This window comes from Chenopodium album, chromosome 27 (genome assembly GCF_948465745.1).
Source record: "Chenopodium album chromosome 27, dcCheAlbu1.1, whole genome shotgun sequence".
NCBI lineage: Eukaryota > Viridiplantae > Streptophyta > Magnoliopsida > Caryophyllales > Amaranthaceae > Chenopodium > Chenopodium album.
In genome coordinates this window covers 21097661-21117446 of record NC_137860.1, presented here as the reverse complement: position 1 = coordinate 21117446, position 19786 = coordinate 21097661, and the positions used below count along the sequence as shown (strand labels likewise).

The 19786-nt window shown below is 36.8% G+C and overlaps 1 protein-coding gene across 5 annotated transcripts; it reads right to left on the bottom strand.

The window, feature by feature from the left end:
* On the bottom strand, positions 1–6865 carry LOC145619508 (transcription factor GTE4-like). Of its 5 annotated transcripts, XR_014108134.1 has the most exons (7): positions 6452–6865; positions 4669–6294; positions 4531–4576; positions 4311–4427; positions 4131–4205; positions 2506–2553; positions 1–541 (listed from the first exon to the last, which is right to left on the bottom strand). XR_014108134.1 is itself a non-coding variant. In XM_081674210.1 (6 exons), the coding sequence occupies exons 2-5, from the start codon at positions 6232–6234 to the stop codon at positions 4177–4179; spliced, it is 1758 nt and encodes a 585-aa protein (XP_081530336.1). In that variant the 5' UTR covers positions 6235–6294; positions 6452–6864; the 3' UTR covers positions 1–541; positions 4131–4176. The 5 variants fall into 5 exon arrangements, 4 of the variants coding, with proteins under 4 accessions (XP_081530336.1, XP_081530338.1, XP_081530340.1 ...); XM_081674210.1 differs by lacking the exon at positions 2506–2553 and having other exon boundaries at positions 6452–6864; XM_081674212.1 differs by lacking the exon at positions 2506–2553 and having other exon boundaries at positions 4311–4424; positions 6452–6862.
* Positions 6866–19786: the final 12921 nt, after the last annotated feature.

Genomic DNA, 19786 nt, shown 5'->3' with positions numbered 1-19786 from the left:
TTAACACTAAGTAAATATTTATTCTCATATTCTTGGTTTACAAACAAGGGAATTTATTGCCCCTCCCTCCCTCGCTTTCCTTTTATTTGTATAGAGAGACTCCACATACAAGATCATTAGTGCATACTCATCTGAATATCTGATGCAGCAAAAAAACTAGACTCCCACAGCAGCCAGATGATGCTAACAGAATTAATTAGATCAGGAGGAAAATAATTGTTCTACTACCATATCACGAAGATTACATTCTTCGGTTAGCTTACATCAAATTCCCCAGCACATAAATATTTCTAAATTGCCTGAATCTAGAAGGGATCACACTGTTAGCAATATAGACAAAGCAGCAAAAGCTATACCACTAATTACCTAACTAAACATTCTTACAATCACATTTTACAACCTAGCAAGGACAAGGCCTTCCACTTTCTTGCACATCAGACTCTGGTACTCCATGCAACATGTGCTACAGCAGCAGAGAGCCCCAAGAATAGTCAGAACCACTGTACATCCACAAAGCACCCTCCTGGATCCTTAATGTAAACTGCAACATTGCAAAGTATATATCAGAACACCAGTAGCTTACATCATAATTCATCAAATTCTGATATCGAAACAAAACAGTGATTACTCTAGCAATCCTTAATATAAAATGTAAACAAGGTATGACAACCACCATCGGTAGTTTCTTTTTTTACTAGCTATTTTAAATGAAAAGGAAAGTGAATCCATAATGAAACTTGGTTGACATGATTACTATGTTATTACTACAACTATGACCACCATCAGATACAGTAAGAAGACAATTAGCAAATAGCATAAGAACTACCCAAGCAAATTCAACAAATATCATTGGCACTGCAATAACTGTAGAAATTATCTGGAATTTTCCATTGATTTGCTGATCCATCTATACTATGTATTAAAAGGCGTTCATAAAATTGTTTATGTTCCACATGTATCCTTTCTTACACCAGTATTTGAACCACATACCTCATCGAATGGAAACCATAGGTATTACCATCATCCAAATTTATATGTAAATACATACATATATTAGAATGTTAAAAAATTATTGTTGTCATTTTATTCTAATTTATCCACGCTAAAAAAATTAATAAGTCTTTTAAAGCATCTAATATAAAAATGAAATTATTGAACGTATCACCCCGGGCAAAAGCCCGGATCACACACTAGTTTTTACCTTAAAGTCTGAGATAGAAAGCTGACTCAATATTCTTCAATTTAAAAGAAACTACATAAAAGAATTTTAGTTAAGCCGGAAGTTTACAAGGATCCCGTCTTCAAATAATAATGAATTTCAGCGACAAACAGTTCCATGCCTCTTTTTAATGTCTTCTACACAATACGCACTTCGTATGAGTGATGTAGAACTAGGCTCAGTCCAAAACTGTTTTCAGTCTCTTCTACACAATAAGCACTTTGTAAGACAGACTACTCAATTATGAGAACTAGGCTCATGATGTGCCCCAGCCATTCAAACAAAATAACTCATCCCCTTATTCCCTTCCCCTCCCCTCCCCCCTCAACAGTCGCATGCTGAGGGTACTATTTGTGACCTCCCAAAACTACTCACCTCCGAGGCAATTGTTACCTCGTCTTCAAGAATAATATAAAAACTTGTTATGAGAAAATTACATACAATTTCATTCAGGCAAAAAAAAAACTCTCATATAGCCATCGAGAATAATGGGGAAAGCCCCTGTTGTCAGAAAAAAGAGACAATAATGTAACTAGCAACCTGCAGTGTGTAGTGCAACACAATACTTATGCACAATGTTTATTCATTCAGAAAGCACTATCTTATAGGTTTCGCCAAGTTCGAACTACTCTGAAGTTTTCATCAGTTCTATTAAGCACCATCAGTAGAACTACTTGCAGAAGAAGAGGGGGGGGGGGGGGGGGAGGGGGAGATACAGGATGTGTCCAACTAATAAGAGAAGTCAAAGAAACTTAGGAAGTATACTTACAAACGTAACAGCTATGGTCGCACCTTATACAAAACCACCAATATATACAATTTTAATGACTCATTTCTTTCACCCCCACCCAACAAACCATATTCTTTAAACCTCGCCAACTGGAACATGGTGTACTAAAGTGCTTTGTCAGGTTAATGAACACTCAGTATCAAGCCACATCGGTATGCCTATTAAGAGCAACATACTTGCTCATTGTAACACCACAATTCTTACAATATTCCAAAATCTGGATGAACCAGTTCATCTTTCATGTACCATTCCCAAATATTTCACAGTTTACAAATTTACTGCTTTAAATAAAAGTTCCATGTCTCTGGAACTTATTATTAGCTTCAACCAAGTTCTAGCCAGAAAGCACACACAGCATACTCGTTTGCAGAAAGATAAAGAAAAGAAGCAACAAGCTAAAACATCTGGAGTACCTACATAGCACCCTCAAACACCTCAACCCAACAGAAAAGAAGAGGATGGGGAGAGAGGGAGTAAAAGGATGCCATAAACCTACAGAAAACAAAGAGATTGGCTGCCCCTTGCTGTCTTTGAAGACCTGCCCCTACACAAATTAATAACCATAGCAAATTTTGTAGACTTTCTGGTATCAGTTTGGAAAAAAAAAAAAATAAAAAAATAAATTAAATTTAACACACCACAATTCTTACTTGCTCATCAGTAGATTTGTTTCCATATCTAACAACATTTTTATTCAACCATGACACACAAACTGCTACATGCAAAACTGGCACATCCCTCCCCCCTTTACTTTACATTCTCATGCTTTCCCTAATAAACACTAATATATTCCCATACTTTTTTTTTTTATTCAACTTTAATCAACAAATGCCACATTACAATTCTTCACCTAAACCTTTGAGGATAAATGGTATCTTTAATAAGGAACAGAAAGAGTAACCCGTCAGTTGGGAGCTAGCCTCCTTTTTGGACCATTGTCAAAACAAAAAAAAAAAAAGAAAAAGAAAGAGTAACCCACTTACCTTTAAACCTAAAGATACAAAGAACTACAGCTAAAGAAAAAAGACAAGAGATCTACTTAAAAACAACAGCTATACATGACTAGCCTTCCCCACTCCTTCAAATTTCGTACTAGACAACTTCCTCATCTACTCTGAACAAAGATACCTGCTTACGCGTTTCTCTATACATAACATTGGCTTGGCCTCTGGTAGCCCTCTCTGGTGCGGTAAAAGATCCTAAACTTCTTTTTATGTACTTTTGAGCAGGAGCATCAATTTTCTGATGTATTTATATGTAAACCCAAGATATGATGTAAATCAATCCAATCTTTCTAATGAACCTGTAAGCTTTTTTCTAAAAGTCTTTAAAAGGCAGGTTGAGGACTGTATGATTTTTATCTTGATTTGGTACTTGATACCATCAAAGTAAATGCACACTATTAGTTTTCTAAGTTGAGCCCATATTTCAGATCATATTATGTCACAAATATTATCGGCAAAGAATAAGGTCAATCTAAAACCTAGGCATTAATTTATTTAATTTGAGTATATTGTATAATTGATCGAATATGGGGTCCTTGAAGTAAAACAGTTGAAGACACTCATCTGCTACAAATTCATTCAACAGCAAAGACCAGCCACCCTAGCCTGCCAAGGCCGGTGCTTTTAAACTTCAAATTATACACAAATACGGTATCTTACACGCAGCGAGTAGTTTTATGTCCAGTCATAGACTACAGTGGGCTAATAATGGATAACACCTTGAATAAAGTAAATGACCATAATAATGATGTCTTTGTCCTCTAATTTTAGTAAAAAGAAAATTGTAAGGGTGTATTAAATACTTGTCTTACTAATAATCTGCCAGAGCATTCGAAATGCAAAAAATATAAACAGGGATTACATGAAGTAAATGTAATAAGAGACATCAAATAAATGATGTTTAAAACATGATACATAAAAAGGATGAAAGGAATATTACTTTTATCAACTTTAATTACCTATAGCATGTTGCCTTTCTAGGAAGATCAGTACCTACTATATTACTTATACCGAAAACACAAGCAGACAAAATCGATGAACCAAAAATCAGGAACACATTCGTGTACGAGAAGAAATAAAAAAAGAATGGCATATGATAATCTAATCAAATCTTTACCTAAAAAGGGAGTTGAAATCCCATGATAATGCTTGTTTTCTGACCCTTAGGTTGAGGAAGTATCACTATCAGATTCTGCATAAATTTGCAAAGTTGTTAAGGAAAGGAAAATGGTTGTGTACAAACTTGAAATCATAAGCCCAAAACCATAACTTCCAAAAAATAATATAAAAAAAGTACCACTGGAAGAGGATCCAGAGTCACTGCTTGAACTTCTTGAACTATTTGATCTGCTGGCGTTGCCAGCTTGCTTTTCATGTTGAACAGGAGGTAATATAAGGTCATTCTTTTCTTCTGCTTCATACATTTAAAATAAAGTTGTGTCATTTTCAAAAGTTGAAATAATTTAATAACAAGTAACAACCTTATAAATAAGTTCAGATATCCAGAAAAAGTATACCAGCTTTATTTTCTTTTGGGTTTTCCAAGATGGATGGAGCTTCATTCTGCATGGAGAGATGAAATTAATAAAATCAGGAAAACCAGCAAGCTATAATCATACTTTATAACTAACAAGCGAAGAGGGTTTGTTTCTCACCTTTTCTATAGTTGGTGCAGCGTCCCCTTCAACATGGGCCACTTCAGCCATTTTCTTAATTTTGGTCAGATTCTTTTTGTAGTTCATCACAAATCTGTCCAGCTCCCAAAGAGTCTCAGTGTCAACGCTATCAATGTCCACTTCAATCTCGTCGTCATTTTGACAGAGTGAAGGATTCCTCTTCCTAATAATCTGGACAACATTGTCAAGCTTCTCTGAAGGTAAGTTCTGAAGGTCAGTGCTAAGCTTCTGCTTCTCCACATATGTCATGTCTCGCTTATTGGGATCTTTTGCCTTTGGCTTCTTTGGAACAGGAATCCTGCCTGTTGGCGTAAGATTAGGGTTTTTGGGTTTAGCACCAGCAGACTTTGTCATAGATTCTGATTTATCCAGTGTCCTGGTCATATCAACTGCAGGCGGCAAGGATGCTGGAGCCGGTGGAGCCTTTCTTGATGTTGGAGTTAAAAGACTGGCTTCATAGTCCATAGAAGGTCTCATCTCCCGCATATATTCCGCCTCTACACTACTCCACTTTTCTTCAAACATTTTTGATATTATCTCTGCCATTATATAGACATCATGCCCTTTCGGATTATAAGTCATTGCATTATTAAAGGTAAGTCTAACATCCTCGGCAAATTCCTTAGGAGATTTGTACCAGTTGGTATTTAGCCTAGATTTCACAGTACCCAAGTCCATTGGATGCTTAATTATAGTGAAATAATCATGCAAACCAAGGCCCTTCACATCAACAGGAGTATTAAAGACCCATCCATGCTTGTGCTTCATTAACTTATCCAGCAATACACTACAACTCTTAAATACCTTACTCAGAGAGCTGCTCATCCCAACTCCAGATCCAGACTCCCCGTTCTTCTTCCCCATGCCTTTCGACTTCTTGTTCTGTTCTGATGGTGTGATCTTGTCCTTACCCAGTATGAAATCTGAACTCTGATAAAACTGATTCGCCTTAGGGGTCCTCTTCTCCTTCTCCACATTTTCACTGCCACCTTGACTATGTTCCGGCACAGTAACACTCAGCTGATCAATTGGCCTACCCTCATGCCACCCCACCGACCCAACCTCAGAATGAACTCTTTTCAACTTCCCCACGTCATTATTACCATCATCCACCATAGACCTCAAACCACTACCATTACGTTCGAGCTTCTTCACTAAACTCCTAACTAGATTAAGCTCACCCTCAAGTTTCCTCCTCAATTCACGCCTCTCCTTCTTCGTCTTACACATCAAACTAATCGAAACACGATCCTCAACCCGGGAAAACCCCGTCCCACTCATTCCATTTCCCAACATATCGCGATGACCAGCGTAACCACCACCACCACCTCGACCCACACGATTATTCGACGACCAAGCAGCAAACCTGTTAAAACCAAGCTCCTTCCCAGAATTCAACTCTTGGGAAGGTAAATATCGAGAATTTTCTTCAGCTAAGTTGGTTTTAAGCCCTTTGAAAGATTTCCTACTGTAAACTTTACTATCACCCAACTTTTTCCTATCCTTAGAAATACCACCTTCACCCCCAACAATCCCAGTTGCCATAACCCCACCAAAACCCCCCTAAAAAAAACCCAATTTCAAACCATCTTCAATCTCAGCACTCTAAAAAACAGCATAAAATCAAAAACACAACAAATCATAAAACCCTAAATCAACTAAATCAACAATTTCAACAAACTTAAACAGCAAAATTCACAAAAAAAACGACAGACCCAAGTTTCAAAAACAACAAAAATTAGGGTTTTTAGTGAAATCATACCTCAAAATCCAACGAATCTCATAGATCTCTCTCTCTCTCTCTCTCTCTCTATCTCTATCTCTGTCTCTTTCTCTTTCTCTCTCTTGCCGTCGAGCTGAGCAGAACGGTGGAGTACAGCAAAGTTAGTTGGTGAGTTGACCATGTAAGAAGAGATGGCGCGTGTAAATCACGTGCAAATTAGATGGCAAATATCTGACGCACGTGTAAATCACGTGACAGCTACTAGCCAGTAGGAAGTGAGAGCTTTGATGATTGCGTTGCAATGTCACTAGCGCGTGGTATAACTGTTGTTGTAGCGCGTGGGTAGTTCGAATGAATAATTATGCTATTGTGTTTTCTTTTTAGGAGCACTAAGACAATGATGAGGTCTTTTCTGGTCTTAATTTGAGCATTGAGCAAGGATTTTGGAGTAAGTAAGGTGGATTATGGCCCCCGGATTTTTGTTTTTCATTGATGTGTGTCTTTCACCAGACAGACTAAAATCAATCATATTATTTTAAATCAAAAATCGAACCAAATCGTTTGTTAGTAAACCCAAAACTTAACCGAATCGAATAATATTAAATCATATAAGAATCGAATCCGTAAACAAACCGAATAGTTTTTAAACCGAACTGAAATAGAATCAAACCGAAACAGGATTGAACCGTTGTTAACCTGAATTGTTGTTAACCAGGAATGGTATGAACTGGCTTAAACATTGTTTAACCCGAAATCGTGTTTAAAAGATTTGATTTTGAAACCTGTTAAATAAAAGGAGTTGTTACACCCATATCAAATTTTTGACTTTTTGATTGACTTTTTTTACTCTGACCAAGTTGGAAGCCCTAGAGTCAGGTCTTTGGGTTAGTTCGATTATAACATAGTAGCCATTGGCTAATATCACGCTAAGGTCGAATAATATATAGACCGGATTAGAAGGCTAATGAATGATTTTTAATTTTCAAAATAGTGTTGGCGCCAAGAAACACAACCGTACAACATTTATGGGAGTTAGCCATAACCGCTCCATTTTGCATACAAATAGAAGTGTAAGGACAGATAGAAAGACAATAACAAATCGATCACCAACAAGCATTTCATTTCTTTTAAGCTTTCTTCTTAGCTTTAGAAGTTTTCCTTGGCTTAGTAGCCAAGCGATAGTGTAGTTTATCACATAGCATGTAAAGTTGTTAGGATCAGGATCTTGCCTTGGATCGATGAGGGGGTGAGATCGAATCGATAGGATCAGATCGTATAATCGTAAGATCCTACTTAATATTCCCTCCGTTTTTAAATACTTGCTCCATTTCTCTGTGCGCGGAGTTTTAGGAGAAATTAAAGAAAATAATAAAATATGGAGATAGTGGGGTAGTTGAGAGAATAAAAAATTGTAAAAAGCAAAAGTTGTAGAAGAATTGGAGGAGAGAGAGTATTATGTTGGGTCCACTAGGTGTAAGAAATGAATTAAATATAGTAAAAGCTTTCCATAAAAGGAAATGAAGCAAGTATTTAAAAACGGCCGAAAATTGAAAGTGGAGCAAGTATTATATATTATGCTATAAATTGACATAAAAACATTTCTTCTAAGGTTTTTAATGCTAAAAGACATTGGTTTGCTTATGAAAGGTAGATCTTCATCTAGCTTTGTATGGTAGTTAGAATATTAATAATACAATTTTAAATTGATAAATTATGTCCAAATTTATCAAGAATGAAACCTTAACTATGACATTTGCAAGTTGTCAATTGATAAAATCATATAAATGTCTTGGATTTGCTAATTTGTTAGCAATAATTATGGAGTACATTAACTTTAGGTGCATATAACCTAATGAGTAATAAAAAAAAATATGTGAAAATAAATTAAGGTATCATATTATAGTGAAATGTTGGATCGGATCGTAGGATCGTAATAAAACCGTAGGATCGTAATAAAACCGTAGGATCGTGTTGAGATCCTACGACTCGTAATTAATATCGAAGTAGGATCGTAATAACATCCTATAAACTTTAAGATCCTACCAAAGATCCGGATCGATCACACAATTTTGGATCGTAGAATCGTAGGATCGTAAGATCTGGATCGGGATTGTAATAACAATGATAGCATGTATTGAAGACCATTCGTCTTTTCCAATTGTATGATCATGGAGGTAACCTCTCCTTCAACTTGTACAATTGTAGACCTGACCCTGTCCTTTAATTAATGGAATTTATTTTTATCTTTCATCATATGTTTATCTACTCGTTTCTTTTAGCAATCTAACTTATTTTACTTCTTTTGAAAAAGCTTCCCTATTTGTTTGTTCTACGTTAGTAAGGTTATCAATCTTTGAAACTAGTAACTCGAGGGGCAGCCCCCGGCCCTAACACTTTTGAACAAGATAGCATATTTAACTTGTTGGTACAGATCAATATTTATCTCAACAAGTTTTTCGGAGACCATAATACTAGTTTTAATCCATTTAACTCTTGTTAATTTGGAAGTTTTTCCTTTGGCTCCTAAGCATTCAGTGATGGAATTATGTCTTTGATAAGTGCAATTACTAGATATATCAAGCATCACTATTATGGAGATAACTAAATTAGGAACCGTGCGATGCACGGTTTATATAAAACCTATTTTTAATTTGTACATTTTAAAAATAAATTGCTATTTTACATGAATATAAATAAGAATTACGAACATTTTATAATTTAAAATCTTTTATTTTCATCAAAATTATGAAATTGTATCTTTTCAACGTCTTCTAATTCATAGTTCAATGTAGGAGGTCATTTATTAGTGTGCTATTTAAAATTGTTTCAATTTCCTACAATAAATTGAGAGGTTTTAGTTGTAAGGTAGAAGGAGTAATATTTAAATTTCAAAAATGTTAAATATGATAGTGTAGACACCCATTTATGTTTCCCCAAAACAAAACCCAGTGATGAATATCTTAAAGGTCGAATGATAATCGAATGAAGTGAAAGTGTGAAAAACCTAGTGTTGCGGTTAATTTTTATTAAAAATCCTTCTTTCTATTTTCGAAAACCTGCTCTATTTACAAAAACGTCCAGTCCAGTTTAATACCCTTCCAACGATATATAATGAGCCCAATTCTGATGAATAATGAGGAAGTTGTGGCCAAAATACTAAACTGGGCCCAAACAGGGTTTTACCTACAACTCAATGATCATGAGGAGGGTCTAAGGGTTTAATACTATTCCTAAAATAATTAGGATTGATTAGAAGATTCTATAAGTTTCTAAAAGATCTTAATTATCCTTTTTTGAAAAGATAAGATCAAAGAGTTTGAAATTGAATAAAATTCCTTTTTTTGAGAATCTTAATTCTATTCGAATTTAAAGATGTTCAAAGATAGTCAGATTTTATTTTCGTGCCTTGTAATATTTATCCAAATTTTATATGTTTGGATAGATATTGAAATTATCTTTCCAATGATATATTATAATATTAATTCCGAGTTATAACGAAAAAGATATTAAAGAAATACGAAACTCTATCCAAAACTGACACCCTTCCACTATTTCGACCATATCTTTTTATCTACAAAAGATTTTAATCTGATTCAAATTGGGTTGGACTTCAAGATATTTCCAAAGACATATTATATGACTTATTTAGACTTTTGAATTTTAAGATATGATAAAAACAAAATCCGCACAAAACTGTTTTAGCGCCAAACGACAAGCCTGTCGTCGCTTGGCACTGCAGTGCACGTGCACTCTGTCGCCTGGCGATGCACCTGTCGCCTGGCGAAATGATGTGTTTTATTCATTTTGAAACTCTAACTCGTTTTTATCGGATTCCGGACTATTTTCATATTAATAGGGTCCTTGGACCTCCATTTTCAATAACCAATTCTCATTAAGAATTCTCTCTTTTCTATCTCGAGCAATATAGCTTTCTCTCTTTCTCTTTCTAAACTAGCCTTTTGCAAACACAATACCGCATACATTAGATCTAGAAACACCTAGCCAAGTTCGAAGTTGCCTTCACCCTAGACGTGAAAGGTTGATACCTTCTGAGGGTTTGGTCCTAAATCCAGTCTAAACTTTTTAATTCTTTCTTTCAATTGTTTAATTTAATTCTTTGATTTATTATTTCATTGAAGTTTACTAACGCGTGTATTATTTTATTAGAAAGAGGTACGAGGCATCCAAGTATGTAATCTTATTGCTCTATTCTGGTAGAAAGCATGCTTAGATTTGATTAATTCCTAGTATCATGTTAGGATGTTATTTAATGCTTTCTAGTATCATGTTTAGGGTGATTTTTATTCTTTCTAATATCATGTTAGTACCATGTTAGATTTAAAGCTTTGATCTTTATTGTTTAGTGACATTATAGGATTTGTTATTAATCTTATTAGTATCATGCCTAGGATCTTGCTATTATTATTAAGCTTTATGATTGAGATTATGATGATTGTTATTATGATTGTTGTAATTGTGATTATTATTATGTTGCTTAGGGCATTTGTATTTGAAATCACGCTTAATAAGATAATTTATTATTTGGTTTAGGCTAATACGATTTTAATTCAAGTGATCGCCAATAATAGTTTTATTTGTGCATTAATATTCAACCAACATAGATTAAACAAGTTTAGGGTTAACCTATTGATTGCATGTTAGTCAGAAAGCGCACATGAATACGAGTAGAATAAATTAAAGGCCTATATTAGGGCGGGTTTAATCTCTTTTAGATTGGATTCGTACCCTCAACCCCGAACACCAGTCTTGGTTCTAGACCTATTGGAGTTGAAGATCTCATGGATCGTTAAGGGGTGTAACCTTCACCTCGTGAACGGTTTACAAGTTCAGACTCTTTTGCTCTTGTTTCTTTCCCTTTGGATGCCACCATACTTAAGTGTATGATCACAGTGGGGTTCAAGTTTGGGGTAATGCTTGAAATATTCCCTACAGATAGCTTTACCAAAAAATAAAAGACGACATCATCATCGCATTTAGGTGGGAAATTTTTTTATTAAGAGCGCGACACGTTGGTAATGGTGACGCAGCATCTTCTGTTTTAGTAATAGTTAATAGATTATTATGTATAAAAAGTTTATTTCAAAATTATATTTCTTGATTTTTTTTTCGATTTTAGATTTGTATTAATATAAAAAAGTAAATAATATTGTTATTAGGAAAAATTGCCCAAAATAATCCGACCTTTGCCTCATCCGCCTAAAATAATCCCACCTTTCGATTATTTTTTAATAATCCGACCTTTATACCTCATCCGCTTTAAATGGTCCCAACCGATCATTTAACTTGTTATTACAAGTTACCAGACACGTGTCAGCCTCTAATTGGCCAAAAAAATAATTTTTTTTTAAAATACAAAAATAAAATAAAAAACCCCAAACCCGGATTCAGGCAACCCATCCACCGGCCCCTACCCAATTCAGGCACCATCTCCTTTTTCCCACCCCGATTTCGGCCACCAACACCTTTCCCCTTTCTAATTCCGACCAATCCTCCCTCTCCCTCCTCGTTTCTGGCCCACTCATCGACATCAACAGCAGCCCGCAAATTAGCTCCATTAAATTAAAGAATGCTACTTCTGCTGCTCCCCGTTCACAAGCGCACCAGGCACCACCCACAAACCCGCAACAAATCACAAGCGTTCTCACCGCTACAAACACCAAACGAACCACCATCACAATTGGTCACGCCACCCATAACAGCTGCACCAACAACCGCCGGCAGACACCACAAATCAGCTGCTATTCAAACGCCTACAAATTAGCTCCAAAATCACAAACCCACCATAGCAGCCCCTCATAGGGGAGAGGACAGGGACGGTTTCAATGGGCTAAAATTGGGTAGAGGTGGTGGTTTCGGTGGGTCGACTGGGTAGGGGAGGTGGTTTCAACAGTCGGTCATTCGGTCTGCTGGAAAGGATGACCGTGGTTTTTTTTTTCTTTTTTTTATTTTTTTTATTATTGGCCAATAACCTGGTGACACGTGTGCTACAAAACCCTAAGTCACAAATGGTAACCTGTTTAGGCGGTTTCAAGTCATTTGGGACCATTAAGAGCGAATTGGATATAAAGGTCGGGTTATTAAAAAATAATCGAAAGGTGGGATTATTTTGGGCGGATGTGGAGCATGATGAGAATCATGAAGATTTGTGGGGCTTTAATGAAGAGGTCTCCTTGATAGAGGAGGATGAAAGGACCTCTCTTCGCTACGACCTCCACTCAAACATGGTAACCAATGCTATCCTGAGAAAAGAAGGGCACTTCCCTGGAATGACTCTAGGAAAGAAGAAAGAGATAGCAAAACATATGGGACTACCTGGCCTCCCTAAGTTAGATACTTTCGGACTTGGTTTCGAACCGACTCTCAAAGATCTAAAGCGAGCCCTAGAAAAATCAAAGGCACGTAGGGACGCTCGCACGCAAAAGAAAGTAATTCCAATGGATCAATACCCTCTTACCTTAAATGGAAAGTATATAAGAGAGGGAGAAGATTATCCATGTTATGAATTTCCAGAACCTTTCGTTGTAAATGGCATAAGACAACCTGGGTTCGAGATATTTTTGGATTGTTGCTTTCTAGATAAGATCCCAACTCCTAGCTATAAGGAGAAAGCACCCCCATGCTTTGACTCTAATGTCATGGGACTCCTCTTTGGGCAAGAAAAGAATGAGCCAAGATATGTAGAAGATAACTCTTCACTTATTCTTTTGACCCTTCGAAGCTCATCACTCCAGCGGAAGATTTAGTGCGAGGATGGCGCAAGACAGTGAAGGTGACTATTGTAAATGGAAAGAAGATCTCTATAACTACATGACAAGGGCCAATGTTTGAAGAATTGTCTGAGTCAGAGTCCGAGTCAGAGCCTTCCACTATCGAGTCCTCTAAGTCTTTAGTTGTAGCACCTCCCTCTAGTTCTTCTATTTCTGCATCTATTCCTAGGCTAGTTAACAATCAAGTCCCAACGGACATTTCCTTGTTTGATGTAATGATTTATGAGTTCAATAATATGTCTTCTTCCCCTTACTCTTCGTGTTTTTCTTCAACTCAAGATGACGAGCATTGCTTAGCTAATGATGAAAATGACAAAGAAATTATTAAAGCAATGGAAACACTTGAAAACAAGACACCAATAATTGAAGATACTGAAACGGTTGATATCTCAAAAGATCCAACCACTAAAAGAGAAGTTAAAATTGGACTCACACTAAACAAAGACGAAAGAACCGATTTAATTTATCTACTTAAAGAATTTATTGATGAATTTGCTTGGTCATACGAAGATATGCCAGGCATTAATAGAGAAATAGCTCAACACACTATACCACTAATCTTAGGAATGAAACCTGTAAAACAAAAGTTACGTCGAATGAAACCCGACGTAGCTCTTAAAATAAAAGAAGAAGTACAAAACAAATAACTGCAGGTTTTATCAGGGTATCCAAATACCCCGAATGGGTCGCAAATGTGGTCCCAGTTCCGAAAAAGGATGGTAGGGTTCGAATGTGTGTCGACTATCGTGATCTAATAAGGCAAGTTCAAAGGACGACTTCCCTTTACCACACATCGATATTTTGGTAGATAATACAGCAAATCACGCGCTTTTCTCATTTATGGATGGATACGTAGGGTATAACCAGATTCTCATGGCCGAAGAAGACATGGAGAAAACCGCATTCATAAATCTTTGGGGTACTTACTGTTACACGGTAATGCCATTCGGGTTGAAAAACGCGGGTGCTACTTACCAACGTGCAGCGACTGCCCTACTCCATGACATGATGCAAAAGGAAGTTGAAGTATATGTGGACGACATGATTGTGAAATCTAAAGACCGTCCTGGGCATCAAGTGGCCTTAAGAAAATTCTTCGAGAGGCTAAGAAAATACAACATGAGGTTGAATCCATCCAAATGTGCTTTTAGAGTAACCTCAGGAAAATTCTTGGGATATGTCATAAGCTCTAGAGGAATAGAGATAGACCCAACCAAAATCAAGGCAATCATGTCAATGCCACCGCCCAAAACCGAGAAGCAAATTCGAGGATTTATTGGCCGGTTGCAATATATAAGTAGGTTCATATCCAAGCTAACAATGATATGTGAACCAATATTCAAGAAGCTTAAGAAGAATGTGCCAGTAATATGGGACGACGAGTGTCAAAAAGCCTTTGAGAATCAAAGCCTATCTCGCCAATCCTCTCATATTGGCTCCAGCACTTCCAGGAATCCCTTTAAGATTATACTTAACAGTCACCAAAGAAACAATGGGGGCTATGCTCGCACAAGAAGTAGAAGGAAAAGAAAACACCATTTACTATCTAAGCAAAAAGATGCTCGAATATGAAATACGCTATACACCACTTGAGAAATTGTGCCTCGCATTGGTGTGGGGCACAACCAAATTAAGACACTACATGCTCGTTCATACGGTCTTTGTGGTGTCACGAATGGATCCTCTCAAATACTTATTCGAGAAATCTCCGCTTAATGGACGCATATCAAGGTGGATAGTTAACCTAGCTCAGTTTGGTATAAGATTCATGCCTCAAAAGGCTATTAAAGGATCCGTGGTCTCGGACTTCTTAGCGGACTTTCCAATAGAAGATTCGACACCAATACATGACAATGAATTTCCAGATGAAAACTTGATGGTCACGGTATATGATACTTGGCCTCTATATTTCGATGGAGCCTCAAACCAAAAGGGATGTGGCGTAGGGGTCCTATTAGTATCACCTAAAGAGGAACATGTTCCAATTTCAATAAAGCTAGACTTCGACGTTACCAACAACGCTGCAGAGTATGAAGCATGCGTGATAGGCCTCGAAACAGCTTTAGCATTAGGTGTAAAGAAACTTCGAATATTCGGAGATTCCTCTTTGATCATCAACCACATCTCCAAAAGGTGGAAAGTTAGGAGCAAAAGCTTAGCTCCTTACCAAACCTACTTGGAAACTCTCACCGATCAACTGGAAAAGGTAGAGTACACCTACCTACCTCGAGAAGAAAACCAATTTGCCGATGCCTTGGCAAGACTAGCCTCAATGGTTAGAATTCCTAAGGAAATTGAGCAAATGCCTCTAACTATAGAAAAAAGACATAAGCCAGCGTATATTCAAGCTATAGAGGATGACGAAGCAGTCCAAGAAGAAGAAGAAGGAGAAGAAGAACCATGGTATACTGATATACTCAACTATGTCACCAAAGGAGAATACCCTCCTCATGCTGACAAAAGAGCAAAACGAGCTTAAGACTTTTGGCTTCCCAATACATGCTCATAGGAGACGAGTTACACAAACGGGTACCTAAAGGTTAAGCCCTCTTATGTGTAGGAAAAAAGGACGCTCAAAGGGCTATGAGAATAGTCCACGAAAGAATATGTGGAACACATGTTAATGGCAAAATGCTAGTCCAAAAGATAATGCGAGATGGATACTATCGGACTACCATGAATGGGGACTGTAATCAATATGTAAAAAGATGCCCTAAATGCCAGATTTATGCAAATTTGCAGCATATTCCTCCATCCCTCCTTTACACATACACATCACCATGGCCCTTCTCAACATGGGGAATTGATATAATTGGAAAAATCACACCTCTTGGAACAGGAGGTCACGAATACATCTTAGTTGCAATTGATCACTTCACAAAGTGGGTTGAAGCACAATCATATGCTAAACTCACTGCAAAACATGTAGCACTCTTTATCAAAAGGAACATAATTTGTCGATACGGAGTCCCACATGAGATGATAAGTGACAATGGAACTCACTTTCAAGCCGAATGTGAAGAATTGCTACAAAAGTATGGTACTCAACATCACCATTCTTCCCCTTATAGGCCTCAAGCAAATAGAGCAGTTGAGGCAGCTAATAAAAATTTAAAGACTATCATCGAGAAAATGACAGAAAATTACAAGGATTGACCTGACAAACTCCATTTTTCACTTTGGGGTTATAGCACGTGAATTCGAACATCAACAGGAAATACGCCATTCGCCCTAGTCTACGGAATGGATGTCGTACAACCTGTAGAATTAGAAATATCTTCTCTACTCATTGCGTTAGAAAGTAAACTCTATGAAGTCGAATGGACTAGAGCACGGTGTGAGGAGTTAATTCTACTCGACGAAAAGTGATTAGAGGCTCTACATCATACCCAATGCTACCAAACTCGTATGGCTAGACACTTCAACAAAAAGGTCAAGACAAGAAACATCAAGGTTGGAGATTTGGTACTAAAAACATTAAGGAAAAATGTTTTGGATCCAAGAGGAAAGTTTAGGCCCAATTGGTCCGGACCATACATTGTCAAAACGATCTTGTCAGGAGGTGCAGCTAAATTAGCTGACATGGATGGCAATGAATTTTCAAACATGACAAACCTTGACCAACTTAAGAAGTACTACCTATAATTACTTGAGTAAGGACACTTAAGAGAGCTACGTTTGGCCTGATTCCTTAAGAAAGGATACGTAGGCAACCCTTTAAAGGGTGCGGCCACTTTAATTATTAAAAATCTCGCATCCCAGCATCAACAAAGGCAAAAGGGCAACAAAACAAGTCTGTCGCCGTAAAACAGACTCTGTCGCCGGACGACAGGTTTGTCGCCAGGCGACAGGAGGAAAACACTAGCGACAGAATCGAAAGAGCAGCGCCAGTTTTCTGCAAGCATCTGGGCAAGTTTGGTGCATTCTGGAAAATTTTCGACTTCCTTACTCGAAGAAATTTGTCGGAAAAAATATTTTAAGTTGTTTTAATTGCTCTAAATTTCTTAATTTCGATCTTTTCACCTAGGCGTTCCTTAGTAGGAATTTCCTTGTCACCAAGGCGAGTCTTCACATTGGTCTTCTCTACTTTGGTTTGGTCCTTTTGAGATCTCCCATCTAGCCATTGCTTCATGTTATTGGACAAAGAAGGTGGAACCTTTTGGGTAATCACCTCCCATAAAGGTCTAGCACACCAATACTTGTCAAATCTGTCAACTTCTTGTGAAACAGGAAATTCATAAGGACGACGAAGATCTCCCGTAGGAATGGTTTGCACAATTCCATATTGTCTCTTAACTCTACAGGAATAATAAAAGGTCAATTTTGACAAGCTAGGAAGATGACAAAAGGGTTGAGTATTACAACCAATCATCTTTTCAAGCTTCCACCAAGGAACAACCCACTTAATGGAATAGTCACAAGAAGCAAAGACATTGCCCCACTCACGGCGACCCATCTTCAAAGAGAAACGAAGCTTTCGTCGAACAAAGCAATTGGGAGTATACTTGTCAATGTTATCAGGAGGACTAATAAATTCTAGTCTCTCCATGAGCCATATCTGTAAAAATTCAATGCACGAAATTAGTATTGCTATACAAAAATAAAATTTTCATTTCTGTAATTAAGAATATTATTTTTTTACCTGTAATAAAATTAGAGAGCCTCGAAAAGGTGCTTTTGGATTTCTTTTTAATTTATCAAGACTAAGCATAGTCTCTCCAACAATTAATGGCATTGGATTTCTCCCTAATTCAATTTGTTCTAATATGGATATTATAATTGCTTGGCCCTCATTTTTTTACCACTAGTAAGAAGGTATTGGCTAAGCATGCAAAAGAGGAAAGCCCTTCTTCTGTAAACATGAAAAGATTTGGAGCGTGGTCTATCAAAATAAAAATGTGCAAATTCTTTTAAGTCAACATTATTACCATGCACTATGTTTTTTTAGGTCTTTACCCCTAAGATCAAGGAAACGCTCATAATCTTTATAATTCACTCACCCTAGGCATTACCGCAAGATTTAATGAAGGGAAACCTAAAATAGCACCAAATTCTTCCGGTAATGGACATATTTCATCATAGCCTAATCTAAAGCAATGAGTATTTGAATCCCAATATTCTAAGGCGGTATGAATAAAGTCTATGTCAGGATTTACCCCCTTTATGCCATAAGTACCCCACATATGGAAAAAGTCGAGTTCTTTTCTCTCTTTAGCAGTTAGAGAATGACACCACTCACGTGTGTAATCACAGAAGCTTTTCTTAGCTAAAGACATGATTAAATGTTAATTTAATTAATTTTTAATCTGTTCGAATTATACAGAAATCGTCAGATTTGGGGGCTATTTATAAACGGATTTTTGCCAGATTTCGAATTCTGAAAGGTTTTGGAAAATTAAGTCTGTCACCAGACGACAAGCTTGTCGCGTGGCGACAAGTAAACGCATGGCGACAACGCGTTCCAGCCAGCGATAGCCACGCGCCATATGGACTGCGTTTTTCTGACTCCGATTGGACTTTGATTTTGCATATTATACCCCGTTATTCAATACTTTTATATCCTAATCCAATTCCTTTTTGCTTTTTCCCTTCAATTAAATTAAGTTTAGGCTTATTTTTAGTCGAAATTATTTTATTTTATTTTCATTTTTTCTTTTTGGGGGAGAAAGTCGGATACCCTCCATTAATAATAAAAATGACGGAAATTTTTGCGCAAAAATTAAGTCACAATTTTCGCACACATTCTAAGAATGAAGCGAGGTGAGCTACATCGGTTGTAAGGTCACATGCTTTGTTTAAAGACCTTTTAAGCTAAGGTTGGAATGACTAATAATTATTATTATGTTCCATAATGAGCAAATGATCCGTTTACACATAGAAAGACTCAAATTCAAACCAAAGAGCAATAGTTGCAAATTTATTTGAATGGCATGGCTGTTTAAGCCATGAGTTAAGAATGCTTAATTATAAACAAACATTTCCCTAACATGAAAACTCACAAAAGTTCAAGTCATGGACATGATTTGTGTTGATCGATTCGGAATCGTTATAAAACAAGCAAGTCATACTTGTTGAAACCGACAAAGCAAGGAGCTATTGTTATTGGTATAGACAATTGACTCCGAAAGCTAAAGATGATTCAGATACTTCAACGTTTCACAAAGAATTTGAAAGAATATGGCTATATTCCTCAAATGTGAACAAACTTGACTTGAGTAGCTCTAGAGTTCAGTGAAGTGCAGAATCGACTTGCCAAGATATCAAAACGTCTAGATTAGATCAAGCGATGTTTTTTGAGCCAAGCGTGACCATATTAAAGTTATGAATGGAAATTTTCATAAAAAAACTCAAAGAACACAATATGTCTTCACGAAGACCTCGATGTCATTTGAAAATGACTCGAACGATGATGGATCACATCCCTTCCTATAAATTTCTTAAATATTTGCATGAATGACTAATGTTACACTAAATAAAATGTCGAAGCTAAGAAAGGACACCATATTTGTTATGATAGAAAAAACTTCTAAACGTCTTTTTAAGTATATGTCTATGACTCTTAGCATAAATGGGAGCTCACGGGTTC